Raw genomic sequence first — 22,419 nt, 5'->3', positions numbered from 1 at the left:
AGCCCTTCCGGGAGAGAAGCCCCGGGCTGGTGCACGGGGAAGAAATCAACAGACAATACTGATAAGCGGCTCCCAGCACAATGTGGCCCTTCCTACTGGAGATTCACTGCAACACCACTATCCCCACAAGGCAGAACATTAGGGGCCTTACCAAAAGGCAGCTTCTGCCTAAAACAGAATCTTCCCCAAACTCAGCCCTCAACCAACAGAGTATGGGGTCATTTGTTAACTCAATGAGGAAAGAGGGCGGGGCTACTAGGGGCTGGTGAGCTCAATTTCCAATGGCTGAGGAGCGTATTTTCCCAAACATGTGGTCACATTGTCTTTTCCAAGTCCCGTCTGCTCTTTGACAGGCTTGAGACCTGAAACCAGCTAGCTGGGGACTCCCCCCCCCCCAACTCACTGATTTCCAGTTTAGAGACTTAAAAAAAATGGGTTGAAATTGTTCTGTTCTGCCCAGGCTGGAACATTTCACGGTGGTTTGTATTTCCACGCATCTAACAATACTACACATGGACGAGAAACAGGGTAGGCGTAGTCCAGGGCTCATGGCATTAAAAAAAAAAAAGTCTCCAGCTTGATGGGCCTCCTGTTGTAAGATGACGCTTTCCCAAGCTAAAAGGATGAAGACAAATGATCGGTGCACACCTGCTCCTAACTATGGCTAAAGAGACCCTGGAAAACCATGAGGCTCAGCCCCGCATGACATCACCGCACTGAGACAGCTCCTCATTGAAGCCCAGGCTCGGGGACCAGGAGGAAGCCCACATGGCACCGGGTCCCTACTACCCCGGTCCCTACTACACCCGCAGACCAAGCCCTGTTTATCGTTTAATCAACACATTAATGGTTCTCACCAACCAGCCACTTTACCTACTGCCCCACCCCAAACTCCCCCAAAATACTCTTTTCTGAAACACATTCTTCTCTTTGGGAAAGCAGAGTAGGTAAAGCAGGGATAGGAAGGCCCACTCTGGACATGAGCCTGAGCTGCCGAAAGGTGCCCCTGGCAGCCAGATCAGCTCGGTAAGCCCCATCCTCCAGACATGCCTGGGGAGGAAATGGAGCAAACCATACAGAAATGGCAATTCCAACTAACACCCAGCCAGGATAAAGGCCACTTCTGGGCAAATCAGCTCTGTGGTTTAAAGATCGGTTCCTGAATCAATGCACAGTCAAACCCGGCTTCCACCAGCGGACCAATGACAAGACTTGGGCTGGCTTCACAAATAATAGCAAGCAGCCTCGGCCCCAACAGGGTCCACCGGAGTGAGTGTGGATGCCTAGGCTAAGAGGACTGAATGTCCACTAGCCATGATCCACACCATCTGCCGGCCACGCGGCCAGCTGCCCCTAAACTGGTCTGTCTCCATGGCCACCAAGCTGCCACACTCAGGGGCTCTTCCCAAGAGGCCCGGCGGTTCCGCTGCAGGAAATACCACTGTGCCGGGGGGTGCAGAGTTAAGATGCCCACGGTAGGAACCCCGGAACATGCACTGGCCTGCTGAACTGAAATCGAACGCCAGAGGGTCATTTTGTCCCCCCCGCCCCCTTTGGTGGGGGTGGGGCAGTATCCTGGCGCTGCCAGATGCCCATTCCAGAGCGAGCACCAAATGCTACAAGGAGCAGCCACCAGGCAAAGCCGCGCAAGGCTGCCGGGAATCCTGGGCCGGCCGCGGTTCCAGGCTGCCCCCGCATCAGGAGACTCGACACTAACAAAGCCCAGGCAGCCTCTCCTCCACCCAGGAGGATGGGGCGGGGGGAGGTTTCGGGCTGGCCCGGCGGAGCACTTACATTGCCTCGGAAGCCTCCAGGTTCGGGTCGCTGGCTGGGACTGGCTGCAGGGACTGCGACCCTCCCATCCTCGCTGCGCCCTGGCGAGCACACTAGCCGCGAGCGGGGCCAGCGTCCTGGCGCGGTTCCTGCAGCCGGGAGCCGGGGCGGACCGGCCGGCGGCCGGGGCTGCTGCACTGCAGATGGGAGCAGCTGCGGGCATCCGTGGCGGCGGCGGCGGGGAGCGGCGGCTGAGGGCCCGAGCCGGAGCCCGGGGAGCGAGCGCCGCGGAAGTGTGCGCGCGAGTGTGGCCGGCGCGCGCCTAAGATGTGCGCGAGTGTGGCCGGCGCGCGCGGCTCTGCCCGGGGCGCGCGAGTGTGAGCGTGAGCGCCGGTGTGGTCCAAGCGGAGCTGCTCCTAAACCCCTCGGCAGACCGGCTTCTGTGTGTGACACGGTGATGTCATCACCGCCGAGCGCCCCGACGCCTGCATCTCCACAAAGCTCCGACGCAGCCTCCGGAAACGGGCCGGAGGAGGGAGGGCGAAGACCCTCCCTCGGCACCCACGCCGCCTCCCCCAGCCTCCCCCAGCCTCCCCCAGCCTCGCCCGGACCGCCCGCATTGTGTGGCTTTGAAATGCAAATGCACTGTGGGCTGGGGAGGGGGGGCAGGGGGAGGGGCGTGGTGGTCTCCGCCTGGCTGACCGCAGAGAGAAGTGGGGGTAATCTCACCCTGGCTGGCTCATCCTTCCACGAGGAAGGGAAAGAAACCTCCCCGTCCTGGGGTGTGTGTGTGCAGGGGGAGAGGGCAGGTAAACAGGCTGCAGTGGGAAATGGATGAGATGTGTGCGGTTTCTCACTGCCGGCGTCTGCCTCCTTGGTTGTGGGGGGACAGCGTGAACCTGATGAAGAAGCTTGTTTACCATGGCGCTTCCAGGACCTGGCCCCCTGCTCACAGAGAGCCCAGGCCCGGCCTCCAATTTGCTCACACAATGCAGACACAATGCGGACGGTGGGCAGCGGACGGTGGGCAAGGCGGAGAGAAAGCAGCACAGGGCCTGCCATGGGGTGGGCAACCCCACCTTTGGCCACCAGGTGAATTCTCCACGCAGAGGCCCTAAGCAAGTGCTCATCCTAACTGTAGGCCTGGAAAGCTGATAAGCCCAGGCCAGGCCACCAGGTGTCCAGGGAAAAGACAGCTTGCTGTGACCTGCAACCAATGGCCCATCTCTGTGATTCTAAATACATCCCATGGTGGTGTCCCCAGCACCCACCCCACAGCCTGGCTAGGACAACAATGCCTACCTAGCCAGGGCCCCCACCTGGCTCCAGCTACCTCAGAAAGGTTCAAGGCTGGGGCCCCTGCGCCTTCTCACCAAAAGCTGTTAGGGCAGGGTTTCATGTCTCAGGTTCAGAGGTTCGGGGCACACCTGAGAGCCTGACCATTTGCCCCTGCTCTGCTTTCTGTGCAACTGCATTCAGAGCTCCAAACACAGACAGACAAGGGAATTAAAGTGAGCCCCTGAGGGTAAGTTGAAAACCCTTCTACACTTTCCCAGTGTGCCTTCACCCCGCGGCGTAGTGAGCTTAACATGCATCTAAACTGGGGTTAAAAGAAAAACAAAACGAAAACAGAACTGCTCAAAGCATCTGAAAATGTCCTCCAATGCCCTGAGTGTTTTCTGAAACTGTGGCAAGGATATGTGGACAGGACCTTTGCAGTCTGCAGCTCATAATGTCAGAAGCGTACTAGACTTCATGGTGGGCTGCCTTTCCTCTGTGCCTGTTTAAGATTAGTGTCAAACAAAAAGCCAGAAAAATCAAAACTGTTTCCCAGGACGCAGCAACATGAAATTTCCAGGAAACGCTGAGAAGGTTTACTTTTGCATTTCCATGAAGACGGCTAATGACTGTGTCCCTCTTGCAGGGAAGGTCACTGTCAGGGTGGAGGAGGCTTGCTCTGGAGAGCAACTTCTGGCTGCTCGTCACTCACTGCCAGGGCAGGGTGTCATCTGGGCTTGGGGATCCTGCCATGTGTTCCCCTCCAGTGCCCCGAGGCTTTGCTTCCCACTAGACAGCCCATCTCTTGGGCCCTGTGGGCCATTGGGAGTCCCAGCAACCCTATCACGGGGAGCTGAAGATTCCAAAAGCCCTAACCTAGACTTGGGTTTTTAAGGAAAGCAACCCCCTTCCCTGGGCACGGAGAGTATGGCGTTGAGCCAAATTTGGCACTACAGCAGTGAAGAAGCAAAATCAGAACCCATCTGCTTTTCCGTTCGTGACGCGCGAGAGCACAGAACCATCCAGGTACCCTCCTTGGCTCTCGCACGTAGGGGTTCGCTGCAAGAAATTGGAGAGAGCTCTGAAATGAGACCGGAATTCAAATCCTGGCTTCTCCTCCATTGTGGGGTGGCCCGGAGCCAACCACTTAACCATCCCGATCTTCTGCTTCCCCAGCGGGCAAAAGAGAGAAAGCATCTATTTTGCAGGATATTGGGAAGTTAAATCAAATAATATATGTGTATACATAGGGTCCCAGGAGCAGGACTCTAACTGGTGCTGAGCAGTGCTAATTTTCTTTCCTTCTTTATGAGAAGCATTTTCCCCTAAGTCAGTGCCATAAAGGAAACAGAGAAGCAATAAAATGAGTTGCTTTTATTTCAAGTCCCAACAACTCTAACGTCAGGGCCCACTGACACTTCACAGGCTGCCACCAACTCAGTGAGGCCAAAAACACCCCCCAAGAACCAGGGCAGAGACAAGTGCAACACGGGGACCGGCGATGCCACACAAATCCACACAAGGTGAGCTTGCACGGCGGGCTCACGCCCTCACTGACTACTTCTTGCTGCTTAGTTGACACACAACTGAAACAGATTTGGTCATCTAGTAACTGAGCCGACAGAAAATGTAAAATGAGAAAAGGGTGGGGGAGGGAGAGCTGTTCTGGAAGGACAAGGTCTTGCTGTGGGCTGCAGGTGCGTCCCAAGTTTGTGCACTCACTCTGGTCTCCCTCCCCCCGCCCTTTCTCCCTCTCTGTCAGGTGAGGACAAGCAACAAGGCTGCCTTCTGCAAACCAGTGAGATAGCTCTGGCTGGGAACCCGGCCACGCCATCACCCTTGCAGCCTCCAGAACTGGGAGCCGTATGTGTTTCTGTTTGTGCCACCCAGACCGTGCTGTTTTTGCCACAGCAGCCCAGGCCGCCCAAGACAAGCTGCTTAGCTTGGACCCCACGCTGATGCTCTGCGGACTCAGCCCTGGGTTATGGTCCTGCTCAAAGACGACTCCTGATACAGACGCCACCCCCGCCCCTCCCACTCCTGCCTGTCCCCTGCCTCCCCCTCCTCCCCGACTCACCCTGTCCCACCCAGATCATTCCACAAAGGCTAAATCATGAGTCTGTACAGTGACAAAGCACAGATTCCATCTGGAATTACTAAAGCGCAAGCAGTTAGTGCTCTAACCGCTCGCTCCCTCAGGTACATGCGCCCGCACGGAGCACCCAGTGGGGTGGGGACCGGGGGCTGAGGCTACAGATGTCATGCCCGTGGCTCCCCTCTGTGGACTCCGAACCTTCCGGGAGGGACCCCCTTCACGCGGCCCGGCTGGTCCTTCCTTCCCTACCACCTCTTCATTCCCAGCCCGTTCTCGAGACTTCACCTGGGCCGCCCCGAGCAGAGCATTTCCCCTCCAGAGCAAACCAGTGACCCCTGGAGCTCCTAACCATGGCTGCAATGAGATCCGGAGCTCAGCCGCTCTTGGGGCCTTTGGACCATGGGCCACATACTCTGGGACCCTGATGCAGGCTAAGCCCACTTAGGCAACGGGCTCCCCTACCAACCCTCCCAGGATGTCTCCCAAACCCGAGAAAACTAGATACATCAAGGGATGCACCCATCATTTCTAAAACTATTAGCAATTCAACACATATCAACACACCTGCCATGTACTGACCTATAAATGAGTAAGAGGAGTAAGAGGAGCCTATCCTCAGGTTACTGACACATCCCGGAAAGATGAGCAAACCTCTATAACTGAGAGAAACTCTGGTAGAGACTCTTAAATGCCAGTGAGGTCCGAGGGACTGAGCCACAGTCCAGAAGGGCGAGCCCTTTGAAGCATCTTTGATACCCCAGGAAACACACACTGGAGTGGCTCTGTCCCGGCCTGCGGCCTCGGAGAAGTCTCCAGTTGCCATAGCAGCCACACTTTCCAAACAGGACCGATGGACCCCTGCACTGCTAATTAGCCCAAGCACAGACGCTAAAGAAAAGTAGGTCAGATCACAGAAAAAATCCATCTGGAGAGCACGAAGAATGTAAACACAGATGGAGAATGGCCCGGGTCCTGTTTCTTCCAGCCGCTGGCCTTCCCCACGGTCCCCCGTCCCGCGGTGGGGACTGCAGGGAAAGCATGAGCACCTTCTCTTTAGGGAGCCCAACTCCAGCCAGGCTCCTGCTCCGCCAGGACCACCACTGCCTGCTGGCAACTCGCTCCTCCATTGGGGACCCCCAAAATCCATGTCCTGTCCCACAACTCTGTGCTCACTGCCCTCCCCCGAGGTTCCAGCTGGTGGGAGCTCTTCCATCTCAGGCCTCCCATGTGGCCAAGTTCCACATCCAAGTGTGAACAGGAGTCTGAGACCGGCAGGACTGGCCAGGGAACAGGACTGAGGTGGGGTTGGGGGCAAGGAATGGCACACTGCTGGCACTTTCCCCACCAGGATTTACGGATCTGGGATTCCATTCTCTGGGCTTTGGAGATATAGCTTTTATGTCACACAAACTTGCTCCAAAAGCTGACCACAGCCTTCGGGAAGACGTCCCAATTCCATATCCTGGCCTTAACCTCGTGACTCACTCCACCCGGGACCTTGAGCAAGCAGGGTCCTCCCTGTGACCTCACTGCAGAGGGGAGCCCCTCCCCACCTTCTTAGCTCTCTCGATGCCTCCTGGGTATCAGCCCCAGCTCTGGGCCAGCTCCTGGGAGGGAGAGTCCCGGCTGAGCCCCAGACTTCTCTCAACCACTCGCAAGTCAGAGCCTTGGCATTTGCTCACGCCATTCATCCCACTGTATCCACGTGCCTGCACCTGCACTCTGCTCTCCAGCCCTGCAGCACACCCTACGCACAGCCAGGACTCCATAAACTCGTGCAGGGGACACCTCAGAGGGCGTGGGAAGAGGTCCTGGCAAAAGTCTTCAATCATCTGATAAGCAGAGAAAGGGGAGAAGATCGATGGGTTCTTCCACTTCCGGGGCCACGGGTACCTATCCATCTTCCAGACTCCAACAATCAACTTCATATGCTTGTGCTTAGGAGCCTGAGTGGTTTTCTTAGGCTGAAGCACAAGCTCAGGTAAAACCCCATCTCTTTCAGAAAGTTCTTTCTCTTTCTTCTTGGAAAGGGCTATCTACTATACGTTTTCCTTGTCAATTTCATACCAGATCTACACATGAGACCTTCCAGAGTTCCTTCCAAGCAAAGACAGCTCTAAAAACTACCCTTCGGAGGGTAAATCCTTTCAATTCTGTCATGATCAAGAATGGAGATTGAGGGGTTCACTGTCACACCCAGAAAGGCACCCCAAAATGTGCTAGAAGAGAAATGGGTAAAGAGAGATGAGACTTACTTTTGTTTCAAAATGACCAACGCAGGTTGCAATGGTAATCTTTGATGCCCACGAGAAGAAAGGCAGCCAGGCTGGTGCAGAAAACACCAGGTCTACACAAAACTTCAATTAGTGCCAAGAAGTCTCATCATGGAGGAGGAGTCAGTAACACAAACACCACATCCGAGAAGACGAAATAAGAGCCTCGAAATCTTTCTGTCTTTACCAAATTCATTCAGCTCGTTTGAGATGGATATGGTAGGAGAACTCCTGAGATCATTTTTTTAGGAAATAATACCTACCTAAATTTAGAAAAGATTTAAGCTTGCAGTTCAAAAGAGCACAAAAGAAATTGGGCTAGAAAAGGTGTATAAAAGCTAGAGGGGGTGAGGTTATTCCAGAAATACTTATTGAAGCCTTTGTTGGAATAAGTTGCAAGTCTGGCCCGAAGTTTCCCAACAGCCAGGGCAAAAAGGGAAACAATCGCAAGCAGTTACATAATTCATTAAACCCAGCAGGTTTGGGGGGGGGAAAAGTCACTCCCCGGATGAGCAGGTGTCTCGTGACTGCCGTTCTCAACATACTCTCTCCTGTGGGCCCTCTGTCAAGAGACCTTGACTATGGTGGACCATGCTTTGACAACAGCGTTCCACCCATATAATGTTCTGTGCCATCGGGCTGCCCCTGTGAGCAGAGTTACCGCTACTCAGCTCCCTGCAGCAGTCAGTAAGATCAGAAAGCGAAGAAGTCCCCGGAGGATATATCTTGAGTTGCCCCATCCCGCTGAAAGCATCTCTAAGCATCCATGGTGCTAAGGCAAATTGGCTATAGAAGAGAAAGGAAAGGTCAGCCTGCCAGGGTCTTTAGCAATGAAGCAACCACTTACAGACTCGGTGCTCCCCTCAAGTAGGGAAGGAAGCCCCTCCTGGCTTCCAAAGTCTCTGCCAGTTGTCTCTCCACGACTGTCGGGGCAAATACACAATGCCACTGACGGCACAGGAAGCCTACGCCTGGCAGAACGCGCAGGACCCCGTGAGGTCAGTGAACTGGATTCTGAGGAAGGTGGGACGCCCTTCCACGGGAAGCTGGGACAGGTGGCCATCCGTGAGCCGCGCAAGAGAAGCTGGGGAGCATGAAGAAGGAGGTGGCTTTGAAGAGGGAACGTCAAGCTCAAGGAGCAGAGAGAAGCCCATCCGTGAACTGCTGAGGCCCCGTGGATTTACGGAGAAGAGACTCAAACGTGACATAAGGAGCACACGACCTTGAAAACCGGGCAGAAAAATTGGGGCAGACTTCCTTGTTCGTTCTAACTAGTAGCCAGTTATCATGGAAGCCTACATCTGGTTCAATATAAAACTCACCGTTTTCATAATTCTTCATTTCTTTTTTCAAGGTAAAGTTGCAGTTAAACCCCTTCCGTGCTATCACCATAAAACTTTGACTTATTAAGCAGATTCGTTTTTAAGTGGCCTTTCTCAGGTACCAGCTGTCTTTTTCCAGACCTGTTCCTCTCACAACTTTTACAAATGAGGTTTAAGGTCCCAGGCAAAAACTGGGTGGCCAGAGGTGGTCACGGGCCAAACAAAACTCTGACCTCCAATGTTCAAGCTCGTACTTAGAAATAAAGTCAAGTTTCCCCTCAAACCTGGGAAGAGAGAAACAAGCGACGTGCCGCACCAGACGCCTCTCTCTTGGACGGAGAACATAAGCAGCGTTCTCTCCCTTTCTTCTCCAGGAAATAGTTCCAAGAACAGAAAATTCCACAAGCACTTTCCAGTGCCTGTTAAGAGCTCAAATACTGTACTTAGTTTGAATGCCGATGTGTTAATCCACAGAGTTCCTCCAGAGCTTAAGCGGACTGGTTTTAGAGGCTACATGGTACAGGGAACATTCAGGTGGAAACAGAGAGGGGCCGTCCCAGCTGCCAGAATCAGCAGCAGAGTAGTTTCTGCAGCCAGACTGGAGGGCCAGACTGGGTTGAGAACTCCAGGTCCCACCGTCTACAGGGGGAGAGGGTTCCTCCCTGTGGCTCCAAAGACACCATGGGGGGGGGGGGGCAAGGCTTCCCAGATGAAAACACAGACAAGCACATTCAGAAGCTCTGGGTGTCTCACTCCTTCCCTCACTCTAAACAGAGGGTGGGTCCTCCTGAAGTCCCGGCCGGAGCAGCAGCCCCCTCGCAGGGCAAGGTGGTCAGCTGGTCTGGGGGGCATCCCTTTCGAGCCTCAAGAGTAGGGACACAGAGCCTGGCGTGGGGCTGCCCTAATTGTGAGCTGCGCACGGAAAGCCAGGAGCTGAGGACCAGAACTGCTGACTCAAGGCTCCGGGAGAGAAGAGAAATCCAGAAGGGCTGGGCCAGAAATAGCATCCACGAGCACCTACTGATACTTAATTAGCATAACATCTGAGGAGAGACTGAGCGAGTGTGCGTGCGTGTGTGCGCATGTGTGTACACCCCCGTGCGTGTGCACAGATGTGCCTGTGTGTGTGCATTACCAAGCCCTCAAAATATTTCCCTCTTCGTAACCCTCCCAGTGGGTCTGTGTAATTCCTCCCGCGCCCTGTCTAGTCGTCGCTGGATGCAATTAGCCCGCAACGGTGTCTGAAGATAAGGGATTACTTCTAAACACTCAGATTTTTAGGAATTGATTTGTCCACGTGAAGACAGTCTTGCCGTGACAACAGACTGACCCAGTTCCATGCCGCTGACTTTAAGGAAATGTCGGAGGTCTCCTAGCAGCTTTCAGAGGCTGATTACTTTTTCAATTTTGACACAGAATAAACGCATGGTACGTTTACATGGTTTTGCAGCTCAAGTGAAGAATCCAGAAAGAGATGAAGGGCTCCTACTTTGGGATGGCTCAGCCTGGGAACATGCCTCCAATCCCCAACATGGGGGCGGGGGGAGGGGGCCCTTTGTTTCTGGGAAGACAACATCTCTCTCCAGAAGGGCCTGCCCCGACCCCCTCATCGTAGGGTATCATCCCCCTAGGGGAGGTGGGGAAGGCTGGGTGCCCAGGAACGAGGTTCGAATTAAACTCTCTTCCTCCTTCACCTAACTCCGAAAGATTCATGGATAATAGGAGAAATTGCTCATTCACCTGAATCCTTAAGCTGACCCAAAGATGTAACCAAGCCCCTCTGGCCCTCAGTGTTCTCGTTTGTGTAACAAAAATAAATTGGAACTTCCCATCAACATGGATATTGCAAAAATGAAATAATAGATAAGAGGTTCTTCATACAGCTGTGCCAAGCATACAGCAAGTGCTCAATACGCATCAGCTACGACTGCCGCTGTGGCTGTTTCATGGAAAAGCAAGAAGGCCCTCTGTCCCCACTGACTCTCACAGCAGCCCCGAGACACCAAGTCCGGAGCTCCTCATCCAGCTGGCAGGCTTCCTGGAAAAGGAGTCTGCTGAGACACCAACCAAAACGGGTCCTACCACAACTTTGCTCCAGGAACTTGTGACCTCGGGCAAGGTCCTGACCTCACTGGGCCTCAGTCTGCCCATCTTTAACATGGGGCCAATAAAAATGGTGAGTAGGGGAGCCCCATTATCTAAACTCCAGAAAGGCTGCAGGGCCATATGGTTTGCAGAGTCACCAGGCAATGATGCTCAGTGAGATGGATTTCTGAAGTCAGGAGCAAGGGTGCTTACTGGGGGCACAAAGTAGGGGAGTCATCCCTGAAGAGCCAGCCATTTCGCCTTGTAGCCAGGACAGAAAGAGCTAGGACTGCATGCTGGATGGAACCCCGTGGCAGATTACACCCCTCCCCTCCTGAGCCCCAGGTTTGGGCAGCACGGGGAGGAAAGGCTGGTACTGAGCCCAGGGTCCCTGGTGACTTGGCCTGGGAGCTCCCCCCACCCCAGAATCACAACCTAGCCCAGGAGTCCCTGCCCCTGCAGAGTCCCCTCAGGAGAGTGTGGCCCCGGTGCGTGGGAATCACTACTATACCCCCAGAGGCCTGCACAGAGCAGAAGCTCAACAGACATTCATGTGTGAATGAAGGAAGAAAAGCATGCAAGCCATGAGGACAGATTCACATCCTCTACACCCCCACAGCCTCCACCCATGTTTCCGCCACCATTGCCTCCCAGCTGGACCATGGTGACAACCTCCAGTGGTCCTGTGACCTCCAGCCTCTAATCGCCACTCCATCATCCCTCCACCCCTGCAACTCACCTGGGTCCTGACTCTCTCCTGCTTTAAAGGGGAAACGATGCCCCCTGCACATCGTGGGTCCCAGCGAACTTCCGGGACCCTGGCTGCAGGCCCTCCAAATCCGCCCACCGCCCACCCCATCTGCCACTCCGCCACTAACGGCACCGCTCTACCCCTGACCACCTGTGCTCCCCCGGCCCCAGGGGGTCCAGGCCTGCCCTGACCTGCTGCCTAAATCTGCTAGGCCTCTCCACAGCCAATCCAGCTGCAGCACCTGTGCTTCCCCTCTGAAGCACCCTGGTCTTCCTCACCCCTCGGAGCATCCCCGGCCTCCCCAGGCCGACCAGATGCTTTCTTCTGGCTCTTCTATTCTCAACTCTGTGGGACACTTGCCATGCTGTATTAGCCCTGTGTCTGTCTCTGTCTCCTCTGCCCCAGCACTCCCAGCGCGACTGGATGTCAGCAGAGAGCCGACATTGCTGAAATGGCTCCTGTTTGCAAGCACTGAGCCACACTCTCCATATACCTCATTTACTCCTCACAGTTAATGCCAGGATGCAGTTATGACTAGCCTCGTTTAAAAGATTTTAGTGAACGAAGGCTCAGAGAAGTCAAGTAACTTGTCTGAGGTCACACAGATCCTCAGTGGGGCAGAGGCAAATCTCTCCAACTTGACATTCCTCCCCCTGGACCACCTCACCCATGGGACAGGGCACAGATTCAACCCAGGACTTGTATGCTGAGCGGGTGGGTGGATGGATGGATGGATGGATGAACGAACTGACAGACAGACAGAAACCAAGCAGAAGACCGCACTACATGATCTGCTTAGACTCGGAGCACCTGTCACCTTCCTGCAGCTGCCGCACCAGGCCTGGGACTTCATCTCATGAGCCTGAGTATAAGAGAAACTAACTTGCCAAAAAGGCCCTAGGACGGGAGGAACCCCGAGGCAGGCATGTTCTGGTGAGAAGCCCTCTCCCACCCTCCCTGCCTGGCACCCTGTCTTGGTCTGCGGGTCTGTTTCTCCACCTCCCCTTGGGCAGTCTGTGACCAGGCCTGCTGCTGGCAAGCCCTCTCTCCTCCAACCTCCAGCCTGTCTGGCACCTCCAAGGCACGCACTTGGCTTGGAAGCAAAGCAGCCACCTCAAGGGCAAAAATCTGAAATTATCACATGGCAGCCAACATAATACCGGGCCAAGGGCATTACCAGGAATGGAGGGGGAGCTCCCAGAAACTCCCGCTGCCCTGAAAGCATCCACCCTCCAGCAGCTGAGATGGGCACCCCCAGCCACACCCTCACTGGCCCCTCCCAGCTCCCCACATCAGGTCCGACCCCCTTCCCGGCCACTCTGAGGGTCTGGGGACTGCAATCCCGCTGGGGTCACAAAGCTGTGCTCCAGACAGCCTCCACCTGGCTGCCCGCTCTCCTTCTCACAACAGGGACAAGCGAGGACATGGCCAGGGACCTGGGTCGCTCCTCTCCACACTGGCTCTGCCCAGAAGGACAAAGCCACCTTCTACTGACTCCACTCGTGAAGTAACAGTCCCTCTCCCCTGTACCCCTCTGCTGAAGGAGGCGGGGTTCCAGACGTGACCACCCAGCTGCCCAAACGCCGGCTCCCACTCAGGAGGCCGACCGCAGCCAGAAGCCCCAGCTTGGTGGCCTGTGACTGGGCCCGCCAGGAGAGGGACACTCTACAGCACATCCGGGCCCAGTCTGCCCTGGAAGAAGTGGTCTTGCAGGCACGAGAATGCAGGTAATGACGTGTGGCTTAGGTGAATAAGGAACAAGCCGGCTCCGGTGTGAGTCTGCTCAGAACAGTGCCTTGCTGATGGCATCAGCATCCTTCAGAGAGGAGGGTCCTGATCCCACCTACAGAATTAACCACTGGGCCGGCAGCTGGCAGACACACGGGCTCTGAGTGCAAGAACGTGCAGCAGTTTTCAAGGAGGTCACGTGTCTAACCTGGAAGGAGAGGGGACCCGCCTGGGTGGGGCCAGGGCCAGGGGCACTGACTGCCTCTCCAGCCAGGAAAGCCTCTCAAGTTTGGGACGAGCCTGGGGAGAGAGATGGGAGAAGTGCAGGGCTGCCCGACATGGGCAGGGCCGGCAGACATCTCACCAGAAGCCATGGTGACCCAAGGCCACCCGCCTGCCCCCACCCCAGGCTGCGGTTTGGGGCAGCCTTGCTCAGGGGTGTTGCACCCTGGGCCTTCTGCCCCAGCACGGAGCTACTTCCTCCTTGCTGGAAACTGCTTCTCCCGTCTCATTTCTTCCAGGTCTATCCAGGCAGCCCTTGGTCAGACCTCCAAGTTAACCCATTCCTTCGGAACAGCAGTCCCCAGCAGGCCGACTGGTAGATCAGCTCTGGACAGGGACACTGGCTCAAGTTCACACCCACCTGGCCCATAGGCCAACACACCAGGCTCTTTGCCACGAGCCTCCAGAGGGTCCAAAAACACATGGTCAGCTGTGGCAGCCTTGGCATGAGTGAGGGCTTTGGACCTGCATCACTAGAAAGTTCTTTATCATGACTGCCTGTATGGAGTCAGCTTCCTGCAGCTCAATGCATCGATAGCTGATGCTCTCAAGACCACCTTCATAGGCCAGGGGGTCTGCTGAGCGTGGATGCTGCAGAAAGGCAGGGCTGGAGGCAAAGGGAAGGCCGGAAGCCTGGCCCCCCGCAGTCGACAGCGTCCCTCCCAGGACAAGTTCTGTGCTTTAGGCAGGGTTGCACACACAGCTCACTTCTCCCAGAGTCACATCTGTTCTCCCAAAGGCTTGTGTCCTAATGATTACCAGCGGGCATGGGTGGGGGAGGTGTGTGAAAACTCCTGGAGAAAAGCCATTTGCACTGGAAATGTGGGGTTGTGTCATCATTTCCATAGCTGCCGTTAGAGGCAGAAGGAGGCGGCAGGAAGTCACCCAGCACGCTCGCAAGAACAGAACATCTGTCAATTCTGTAATAAGATGTGCCCCGGGTCTCGCTGGCCCACCACTCCCCTCCAAGCCCAAAGAGGTGAAGACAAACCACCACTGGCGGGGGAGGAGGGAGTGCGGGGAGGGGGCGTGTGGGCCACACCTGTGCGTGCCGAAAACACACGGAAGGCATGCCAGCGCCCACAGGAGAAGCCCAGCCGGAAACGGGACGGATGCAGGATGTGCCTCCAACCCGGGAGGCCAGTAAGGACCTCGGATTCTGGCCCACACTCAAGCAGCAACAACTTCCATTTCAGCAAAATGAAATTTTCACGGGTGCATTTTTGAAATTAATTTGAAAACCTCCAGGGACCCACCAGAGGGGAAAAGACATGTTTTATTTGGATCCGTACATCTAGGCCACCGCCCTGTGGCTAAAAGCCACCGGAGAGGGAGCGAACTTGGCACCGGCCCACAGGTGCGGTGGAGGGCGGACTTGGGCAGCGGAACCACAGCCACACCCAGTCCTGTCCTGGCCCACGGGCCTGACATGGAGCCTCAGGACATGGGGTGAGGCAGGGTGGGGAGGGGGGCCCTGGTCAGTCCAGACACCAGTCCTGCCCTGCCAGGCAGCTGGAGAAAGCGCCTTTAAAAAAATGCAAATCTGGGGCGCCTGGGTGGCTCGGTGGGTTAGTCCGCTGCCTTCGGCTCGGGTCATGATCTCAGGGTCCTGGGATCGAGTCCCGCATCGGGCTCTCTGCGCAGTAGGGAGCCTGCTTCCCTCTCTCTCTCTCTCTCTGCCTGCCTCTCCGACTACTTGTGATTTCTCTCTGTCAAATGAATAAATAAAATCTTAAAAAAAAAAAAAAAAAAAAATGCAAATCTGACTCTATGTCTGTCGGGCCTTGGGCCTTCTGGATCCTCTCAAAGTAAAGCCCGGCAGCCCAATGGCCAAAGCTAAAACGAGGTGGCAAAAATCAAAAAGTAAAAAAAAATCAAGTAGTATTATATTATGGCCTAAAGTATAAAACAGATATCCACGAGTCCATCTTGATAGGAATAAATGAGGGAAAAAGTGGGGACCACCCCTCCAGGGAAGAGGGAGTCTGCCAGCAGGCGGCCTTCAGACTGGAGCAGCGGCTTCAGCCCCTGCCCCCCACCCCCCCGCCGCCGCCGGCCGCTCCTGTGGGCTTTAGACCCGCCAGTCCCCATCATCACTTGAGCCAAGTCCTCACCATGAATTTCTCTGTCTATACAGATCCCACTGGCTCTGCCTCTGAAGAGCCCTCATAACCCGTTTGCTCCTGCAGGGCATCCCCACCATTCCATGGACACTTGCCTGCAGGGGCAAACTTCAGACTAGCTCCAGCCCAAAGGACCACTCGTGGCGTCACAGATCTGAATCGTCAACACCTTGCAGGGCCTGTTTCCAACGCAGCCCCCGCCAGGGCCTGGGGGGCAGAGAGCACCAGGCCCCTCCTCTCCCGGGGCAGCAAGCGTGGAAGGAAAGCTTTCTAGGACAGCTGCTTAAGTCCTTGGCCAGACCCTGGTGGGAGAGAGCAGAAGCTTCTACGCCACCACAGCTGGAGCAGGAGGCAAAGACACAAGTTTGGAGGCTCAGGGAGCGAGATCCGCAGGGGTGGCAGCTGGGGACGTGCTACGGACACAACGGGAGAATTGTTCCCAGCAGAACACAGCTCCTTAATGGCACATTCATCAGGCCCCCCCACCCCACCAAACCCACCCCAGACATGTGGAAGGGGCTATTTAAAGACGCAGCATGCTGCTTCCCTCCATCCCTGCCCTGTTCCCTGCGGCCTTGGCTACACGCAGGGGAGGCACCCTCCAGGGCAGCAGCAGCCCCCACCCTGCCCTGCCCTGGCCCGTCCCCGCCAGGCATGAACGCCTCCTGTGTTAGGTTCCAGCAGAACCTGGAGTGTCTCTGATGGAGGCCGTGTGGGTGCTCAGGACCCTCTGACTTGTTGTTTCATTTTGGGGAGCAGACCTTTGCATGATCATTCCTAATACTTTTTTAAATGAGAAGTGAACTCTGTGAATTGAGAACTACAGCACAGCTTTGCAAACTCCCTGGGATATACCCCAAAATCCAAGGCTAAGAAAAGCCAAGGCCAAGAGGCTGACGGGTAACCAAGGAGCCTGTGCCAGGAACAGGTGGGGGACCCCCTCCGCGGGAGGGAAGGCAGGGGTTGCACAGAGATCTTTGGAAGAGAGAGGTCCCGCATTCAGTGGGTGAGTGCCCCCTGCTGGACATCCCGGGAAATGCCTGGAGTGCAGACCGGCCTCCTGGCGCATGTGAGGGTACTTGGGTAGGAAAGAGAGCCAACTGCAATCACGCTCTCAAGCAAAGAGCTCAAAACAAGTTTGGTTTTCTCCTTTGGCAAAAAGCAAGGCTATCGATGCTGTCCAAGGGCTAACGTGTGGGAACAGTCCTCTGCTGCCCACCGGGGACCTGGCAGGGCCAAAGGTGGCCCAGCTGGTGTTAGATGACTCAGCAGCGAGAGCTGAAAGCAGGCCCGAGGTTGAAGCCAGGCTCTGGGGCTTCCCAGCCTCTGGGAGGGCTCGGTTCTTCCCTCTGGGTGGAAGCACCTGCAGGAAGCCCCAGCTCCAGAAATGCAGGACACTTGGGTATCAGTGTCCATAATGTTCTACTAATTTCCAGCTCCTCCGACTCCACCGCGTGGCCGGCTCCCGCCTGGAGGACGGCGGCCCTGGGCCCCCCACACTCACCGCGCTCAAAGGACTCACAACTCTCATCCCAAAGCCCTGCTGCTGCTTAGCCTCACACCCCGCCGAGCTCCGCCGTCCCGGCCCTCACTGGCTTGCTCCCACCAAGCAGGCCTCCCTCAGTGCCCACAACACTAGCTGCCCATGCTGCCTTCTGGGCTTGGGGCCCCTTCACCTGGCCAGGCCAGCGACCCCTCAGCCTCCACGCCTCGGCTTGGGCCTCGCCGATTAACAGCATGAACACAGCAGGAGCTCAGCCCCACCGGGGAGCTCGGGCTCTGTGCACGGTCCTGGGAGCCTGGTGTTGGGTGCCCAGCCCCACATGCCCAGCACGGAGCACTTTATCTATATATGACCTCAAATAACCCTCACGACAACGCTTTGAGGCAACTGTCACCTGCCTGCTTTATAGAGGACACGGAGGCTTAGGGAGCAGAGGTCACTTCGGCAAGGTCATGGAATCAGCATCCCAGCATCTGGCCAGGACCAACCCCCGGCTCCCCCTGCCCAACAGTGAGCACCTAATAAACACGGAGGGGGAGAGCTGGGGTGTCCCAGCTGTCTGTGACCAAGCCGGGGGTCAGGAACAGAGGCAGAGCTGGAGCTCACCCTGCCTTCTTCCCTGAACCCCGCAGACATGAGGAGAAAAACAGACCAGAGAGTCAGGACCAGGGCTAAGCCCGGAGCGAGGCCAAGCCACAGGTGACCAGCGTGGGTCGACCGAACTCGGCAAGGGCCCGAGGGGGTTTCCAGGCGGAGGGACGCCTCGCCTGTTCACGCTGATCCGTAACAACTGGGACAGGGGCTGGACGATTCTATTTTATAAAGAAATGACTCAAAAAGAAGAATGCGAACTATTGAGGGCGTTTAAGCTCCTCAGCCACTTCCACACTTCAAAGCTTCCATTCGCTCATATTCCCAAGCAGTGAACCGGCCACGGGCTGACTCAAACTCCTCATCTCAAACTCCGTTTCCGAAGGAAGGCGCGCTGGCCGGGCGCCCTCCGTGCACACCTCGTGAAGACTGTATTTGACGGGACGTAAACCGAAGAGAGGGGACATCCCGTGTGGTTCTGCGACATCAAGTGCAAGGAGAGATTCTGTCTGAAAACCCTGGCAGAGGGGAGGGGTGGCACTCGGACCTGTGGCCTCAGGGCAAAGCCGAAGCCACAGGGGGAAGCCCAGCAACAGTCACACCCCACTGACGAGGGTGCCCACAGGTGACAGATTTGCCACCCCCTGAGCACACGGGGGTGTGTGCTGTCCAGGGTGTCCCCTCAGCTCTGCAGCCCGTCAGCCCAGAGGCTGTGGCGCCTGCCCCTTCCACTCTCCCTCCTGCTGGTCCCACCACGGGGCCCCGTCCTTCCTGCGCTGCCCTCTCAGGACCCCAAAGACCAAACAAGGGACTCAAGTGCTGATATGAACGGACCCCCCCCCACCCGCCCCCTCCCGGCCTCCAGGCTGCTGCTGGTCCAGCCCCAGGGACCAGGGAGGTCGGGCCCGACAGGGAAGCTCCCGGTGACTCAGATCAGCAGCAGAAGTGGGGGCTGTCCTTGCCTCTCTGTCACCCCTTCCTGCTGAATCACCTCCTCCTCTTTCCGAAACCTCTCTGTCCTGCCCCCCCCCCCCCGACCCTGGCTCTGCTGGTGAGGGCCACCGCCTCTCTGAGCGGACTCCCACGTGACCTGTTCTGCCTGCCTCCTCTGTCCCCTCACATCGACCCCCAGAGACAACAGGATAACCCCACTCGAGTTCGGATTAGGGCCTTGCTTTGCCTGAAACTTTGAGTAGCCTTAGGAATCCAGGCAAGAAAACTCCCTGGTCTCCCACAAGGGCGCCTGTGCCCCATCCCTGGCCCTGTCCACGCCCAGGCTTGTCCCCTCCCTCTCCCTGCTCTAACCTCACCAAGCCAATGCCCTGATGCTCCTGGCAGCTTCTTCTGTGCCTGGGCTCCGGCAGACGCTGCCCCTGCATGTCTACCCTCTCAGGCCCCTCCCAGCCCACCCTACAGTCATCCTGGGGCGTCACCCAAACACGGAGGCCCACCCCAGGTGGGGGTAACCGTGCCCACCCTGTAAGGCCAGGCTGGGCTGGGCCCCAACCTCTGAGTGCCCTGTTTTCAGCTAGGGTGTCCTGCTCCCCTACTAAAAGTCTTGGCCACTGCAGCTTCTCCAGCCCCCCGCACACAGCCCTGCCTATGTGAAATGCTCAACACATGGCAGCTCCTTCCCTGCGGCCCCGACCTCCCCCACGGGTAGGGCAGGCCACTGACAGCTGACAGACAGCAGGGACAACTGGGCCATCTTCTTGGAATCTGAGTCTGAGGCAGGACCTGCAACCTAATTCCCAAGCAAAGTGGAATGCTAATGAATGCAAAGTGAAAATGCAGAGCCCCAGGTTCCAGAGGGATTGAGAATTTTAGGACCAGGAATTTCAGGACGGTGAGAGCACAGCACTGAAATAAGCACAGGGTCCTTCCAAGCAGCAGGCCCTGGGTGACTGTCCGGGTGGCATGTCCATGAAGCCAGTCCTTGTTCTAGACCCTAAGGAGGAGTTTACCCCGAGGTGCCTGTACTACCCCCTGGGCTGCCGGAGGGCTGCGCTGCTAGAGCAGAGATGAGAAGCAGGTGGGGACAGTTCAGCCCCTCCGTGCCAGCTCGCCTCCACCCATGCATCCCTGACCCGCTGGGGCTCGTCCTGGGACATCATTCTCAGGGAGCTGGGCCCTCGGCCATGCCCAGTGCCCCTGCCAGCCCTTAGCAGGACTCCTGGACAGACCCTGAAACAGCAGAACAGCCAGGGCCCGGAGTTGAGGGCCTCACACGTCTATTCTCGTGTCACGTCTGTTCGCATGCCTTCATTTCTTCTCCTATAAAATGGGCTGGAGGTAGGGCAGGTGAAGGTCTTTCTAATAAAACTCTCAGACCCCTTTTCCGGGTTGAAGAGTTAACCAATGTTTTCCAAGTCCTAGTGGAATAACAAAGAAGCTGAATTCAAAATTCACAGCATGTTGGGGCGCCTGGGTGGCTCAGTGGGTTAAGCCTCTGCCTTCGGCTCAGGTCATGATCTCAGGGTCCTGGGATCGAGTCCCTCATCGGGCTCTCTTCTTGGCAGGGAGCCTGCTTCCCCCTCTCTCTCTGCCTGCCTCTCTACCTACTTGTGACCTCTCTGTCAAATAAATAAATAAAATCTTTAAAAAAAAATTCACAGCATGTTGATATTTTTGGAAGATGACAGAAATGTTGATTTAATTTAAGCTTTTTGTGTCAAAGAGAAGCGTGAACTCCCAGAGGGCACATAAGCCACCACGCTTCCAGGAGGCAGACTGAACTTACTGTCATGGCATCCTGTCCTGCTACGTCTAGCTGTACGGAACCTTACAATCCTTGGGACACAGAACCTTAGGGAGTCATTACTAATGGTCAGAACTCACCATCCCTGACTCAGCACCTCGCTGGCAAACAACGGGTCTCACTCAGATGCAGGTTCCCCCCGGACAGAACCTGAGAAACATGGACAGTGCCAAAGCCGGGCTTGCACTCGGCCCGCCAGCTCTGCAACGCCGGCCCTGGGGAGGTGCCGTCACTTACTGTTGCCTGTTGAGTCCCTGTTCTGGGATTTTGAGCCCTTCTCGGCAGATCCCCCACAGACCTGATAGCAAACTGCATTTCAGAGATCGGCCAGAGTTCCCAAATGAAGCCCCTGTCCAAGGACAGGCACGAGAGTGACCGGGCTGTCGCAGAGGGTGACAACACCCCTACGATCCAGGCCCAACACACCACGTCCTGTCGGGCCAGAGGGGCGACAGCATCTTATCTCCCGTTTCACATCACCATCTGGAAGGTATTAGCACCGCCATCCTTCCTCACAGGCGCTTGGTTTTTCCTCCTCCGATCCCCAAGTGCACATGATCACATCATCGGGTGGGAGCTAAGGCCAAGAGCTCAGCTCAGATGGAAAGTCACATGCAAGCTAGAGGGAAGAAAGCACTTGGACGCTGCTGCCCCGGGGAGCTCAGCTCAGTGCGTCGGGGCACTGGACAGCTGGCCAGCAGAGGGATGTGCTTCGATAAGGCAAGCCCGGGCAATGGGAGACACAAGCACACTCCCCTGACAGTCAGCGGCCGCCGAGCAGCAAAGCCCAAATCCAAGGTGCCCAGACCAGCTTACAAATTGGCTGGACACTCCAAGGCAGGCCCCTCGAGCTATTTCTGGTCTCCCTGCAGATAAACCAGCATGTGAAACCCAGCCCACGAGAGAGTGCGAACAGCCCCTTAAACACTGCTGACCTTCACACGTCCAGCTGGGGGCTGGCTGTGCACAGTTAACCCTGAACAGGGGTAGCCATTCCTTTCCAGTACATTCTCACCCTCTCTCCCTCCATAGAGCAAACCTGTGCTCACAGAGGAAAATTACTTTTAAGCTCGACCCAAGCAAAACTGTCTACTTAAGAGAGGAAAGGTCATAAGCACCATCCCAGACCTATGTGAGGGCCTCTGTGGCAGGTCAGGAATTGCCACCAGTCACCGGTCACCCAGTCACCTGGGTCCTGATTCCTTCCAGGCCCGCCCAGGCGCTGGTGACAGAGACTGCAGACAGGGGGAGGCAGAGGACACAAGGAAATGCCTCAGATATCCAAGATGCAGGGATTTCTTCAGCCCAACACAGTGAAGCTGCTCGAGGCCCGTGAAAAACCACCACAAGAACATCACATGATCATCTGAAGTATGAAATTGTCAATATTTGAACATGGCCGATGGGGGCCTCCATCTCCTAGGAGCCGGCTGGTCTGGAACCTCAAAGGCCCTGAGCAGGCGCAGAGATGCACCCCGATTGCCTACGCCTGCTGGGAACAGGCCGTGTCGTTTGGATTTGTCGGCATGTACCTTTCACAGATCTCTTTTAAATGGCACAAAAGAATTGTGTTATTTACTTTTGATTTTTTGAGAGTCTGTTGTTTAGAGAAGAATTTTGGGTTAACCCTTTTCTTTAAAAAAAAAAAAAAAAGGTTTATTTATTTATTTGAGGGAAAGAGAGAGGGAGAGACAGAAGGAAAGGGAGAAAATCTCTGCAGACTCCACGCTAACCCTAAGCACAGAGCCGGATGCAGGGCTCAATCTTATGACCCTGAGATCATGACCAGAGCCGAAGTCAAGAGTCCGACGCTTAACCAAGTGAGTCATCCTGGTGCCCCTGGGTTGATCCATTTC

General features: G+C 56.0%; 1 protein-coding gene across 6 annotated transcripts in view; it reads right to left on the bottom strand.

Moving 5' to 3' along the window:
- TACC2 (transforming acidic coiled-coil containing protein 2) overlaps window positions 1–22,419 on the bottom strand; it is a 188,412-nt gene that overhangs the window by 71,421 nt on the left and 94,572 nt on the right. The window contains exon 1 of one of the 6 annotated variants that reach the window (XM_059398738.1): window positions 1,795–2,248. The exons of the other annotated variants lie outside the window; for them this stretch is intronic. Within the exon in view, the coding sequence (XP_059254721.1) occupies window positions 1,795–1,862 (68 nt within the window). The 5' untranslated portion in view covers window positions 1,863–2,248. Of the gene's footprint in view, window positions 1–1,794; window positions 2,249–22,419 lie in introns of those variants that run through there. 6 annotated transcript variants of the gene reach the window in all.

The sequence above is a fragment of the Mustela nigripes genome, chromosome 4, assembly GCF_022355385.1.
Source record: "Mustela nigripes isolate SB6536 chromosome 4, MUSNIG.SB6536, whole genome shotgun sequence".
Classification (NCBI taxonomy): domain Eukaryota; kingdom Metazoa; phylum Chordata; class Mammalia; order Carnivora; family Mustelidae; genus Mustela; species Mustela nigripes.
This window is presented reverse-complemented; position numbering and strand designations above follow the sequence as displayed.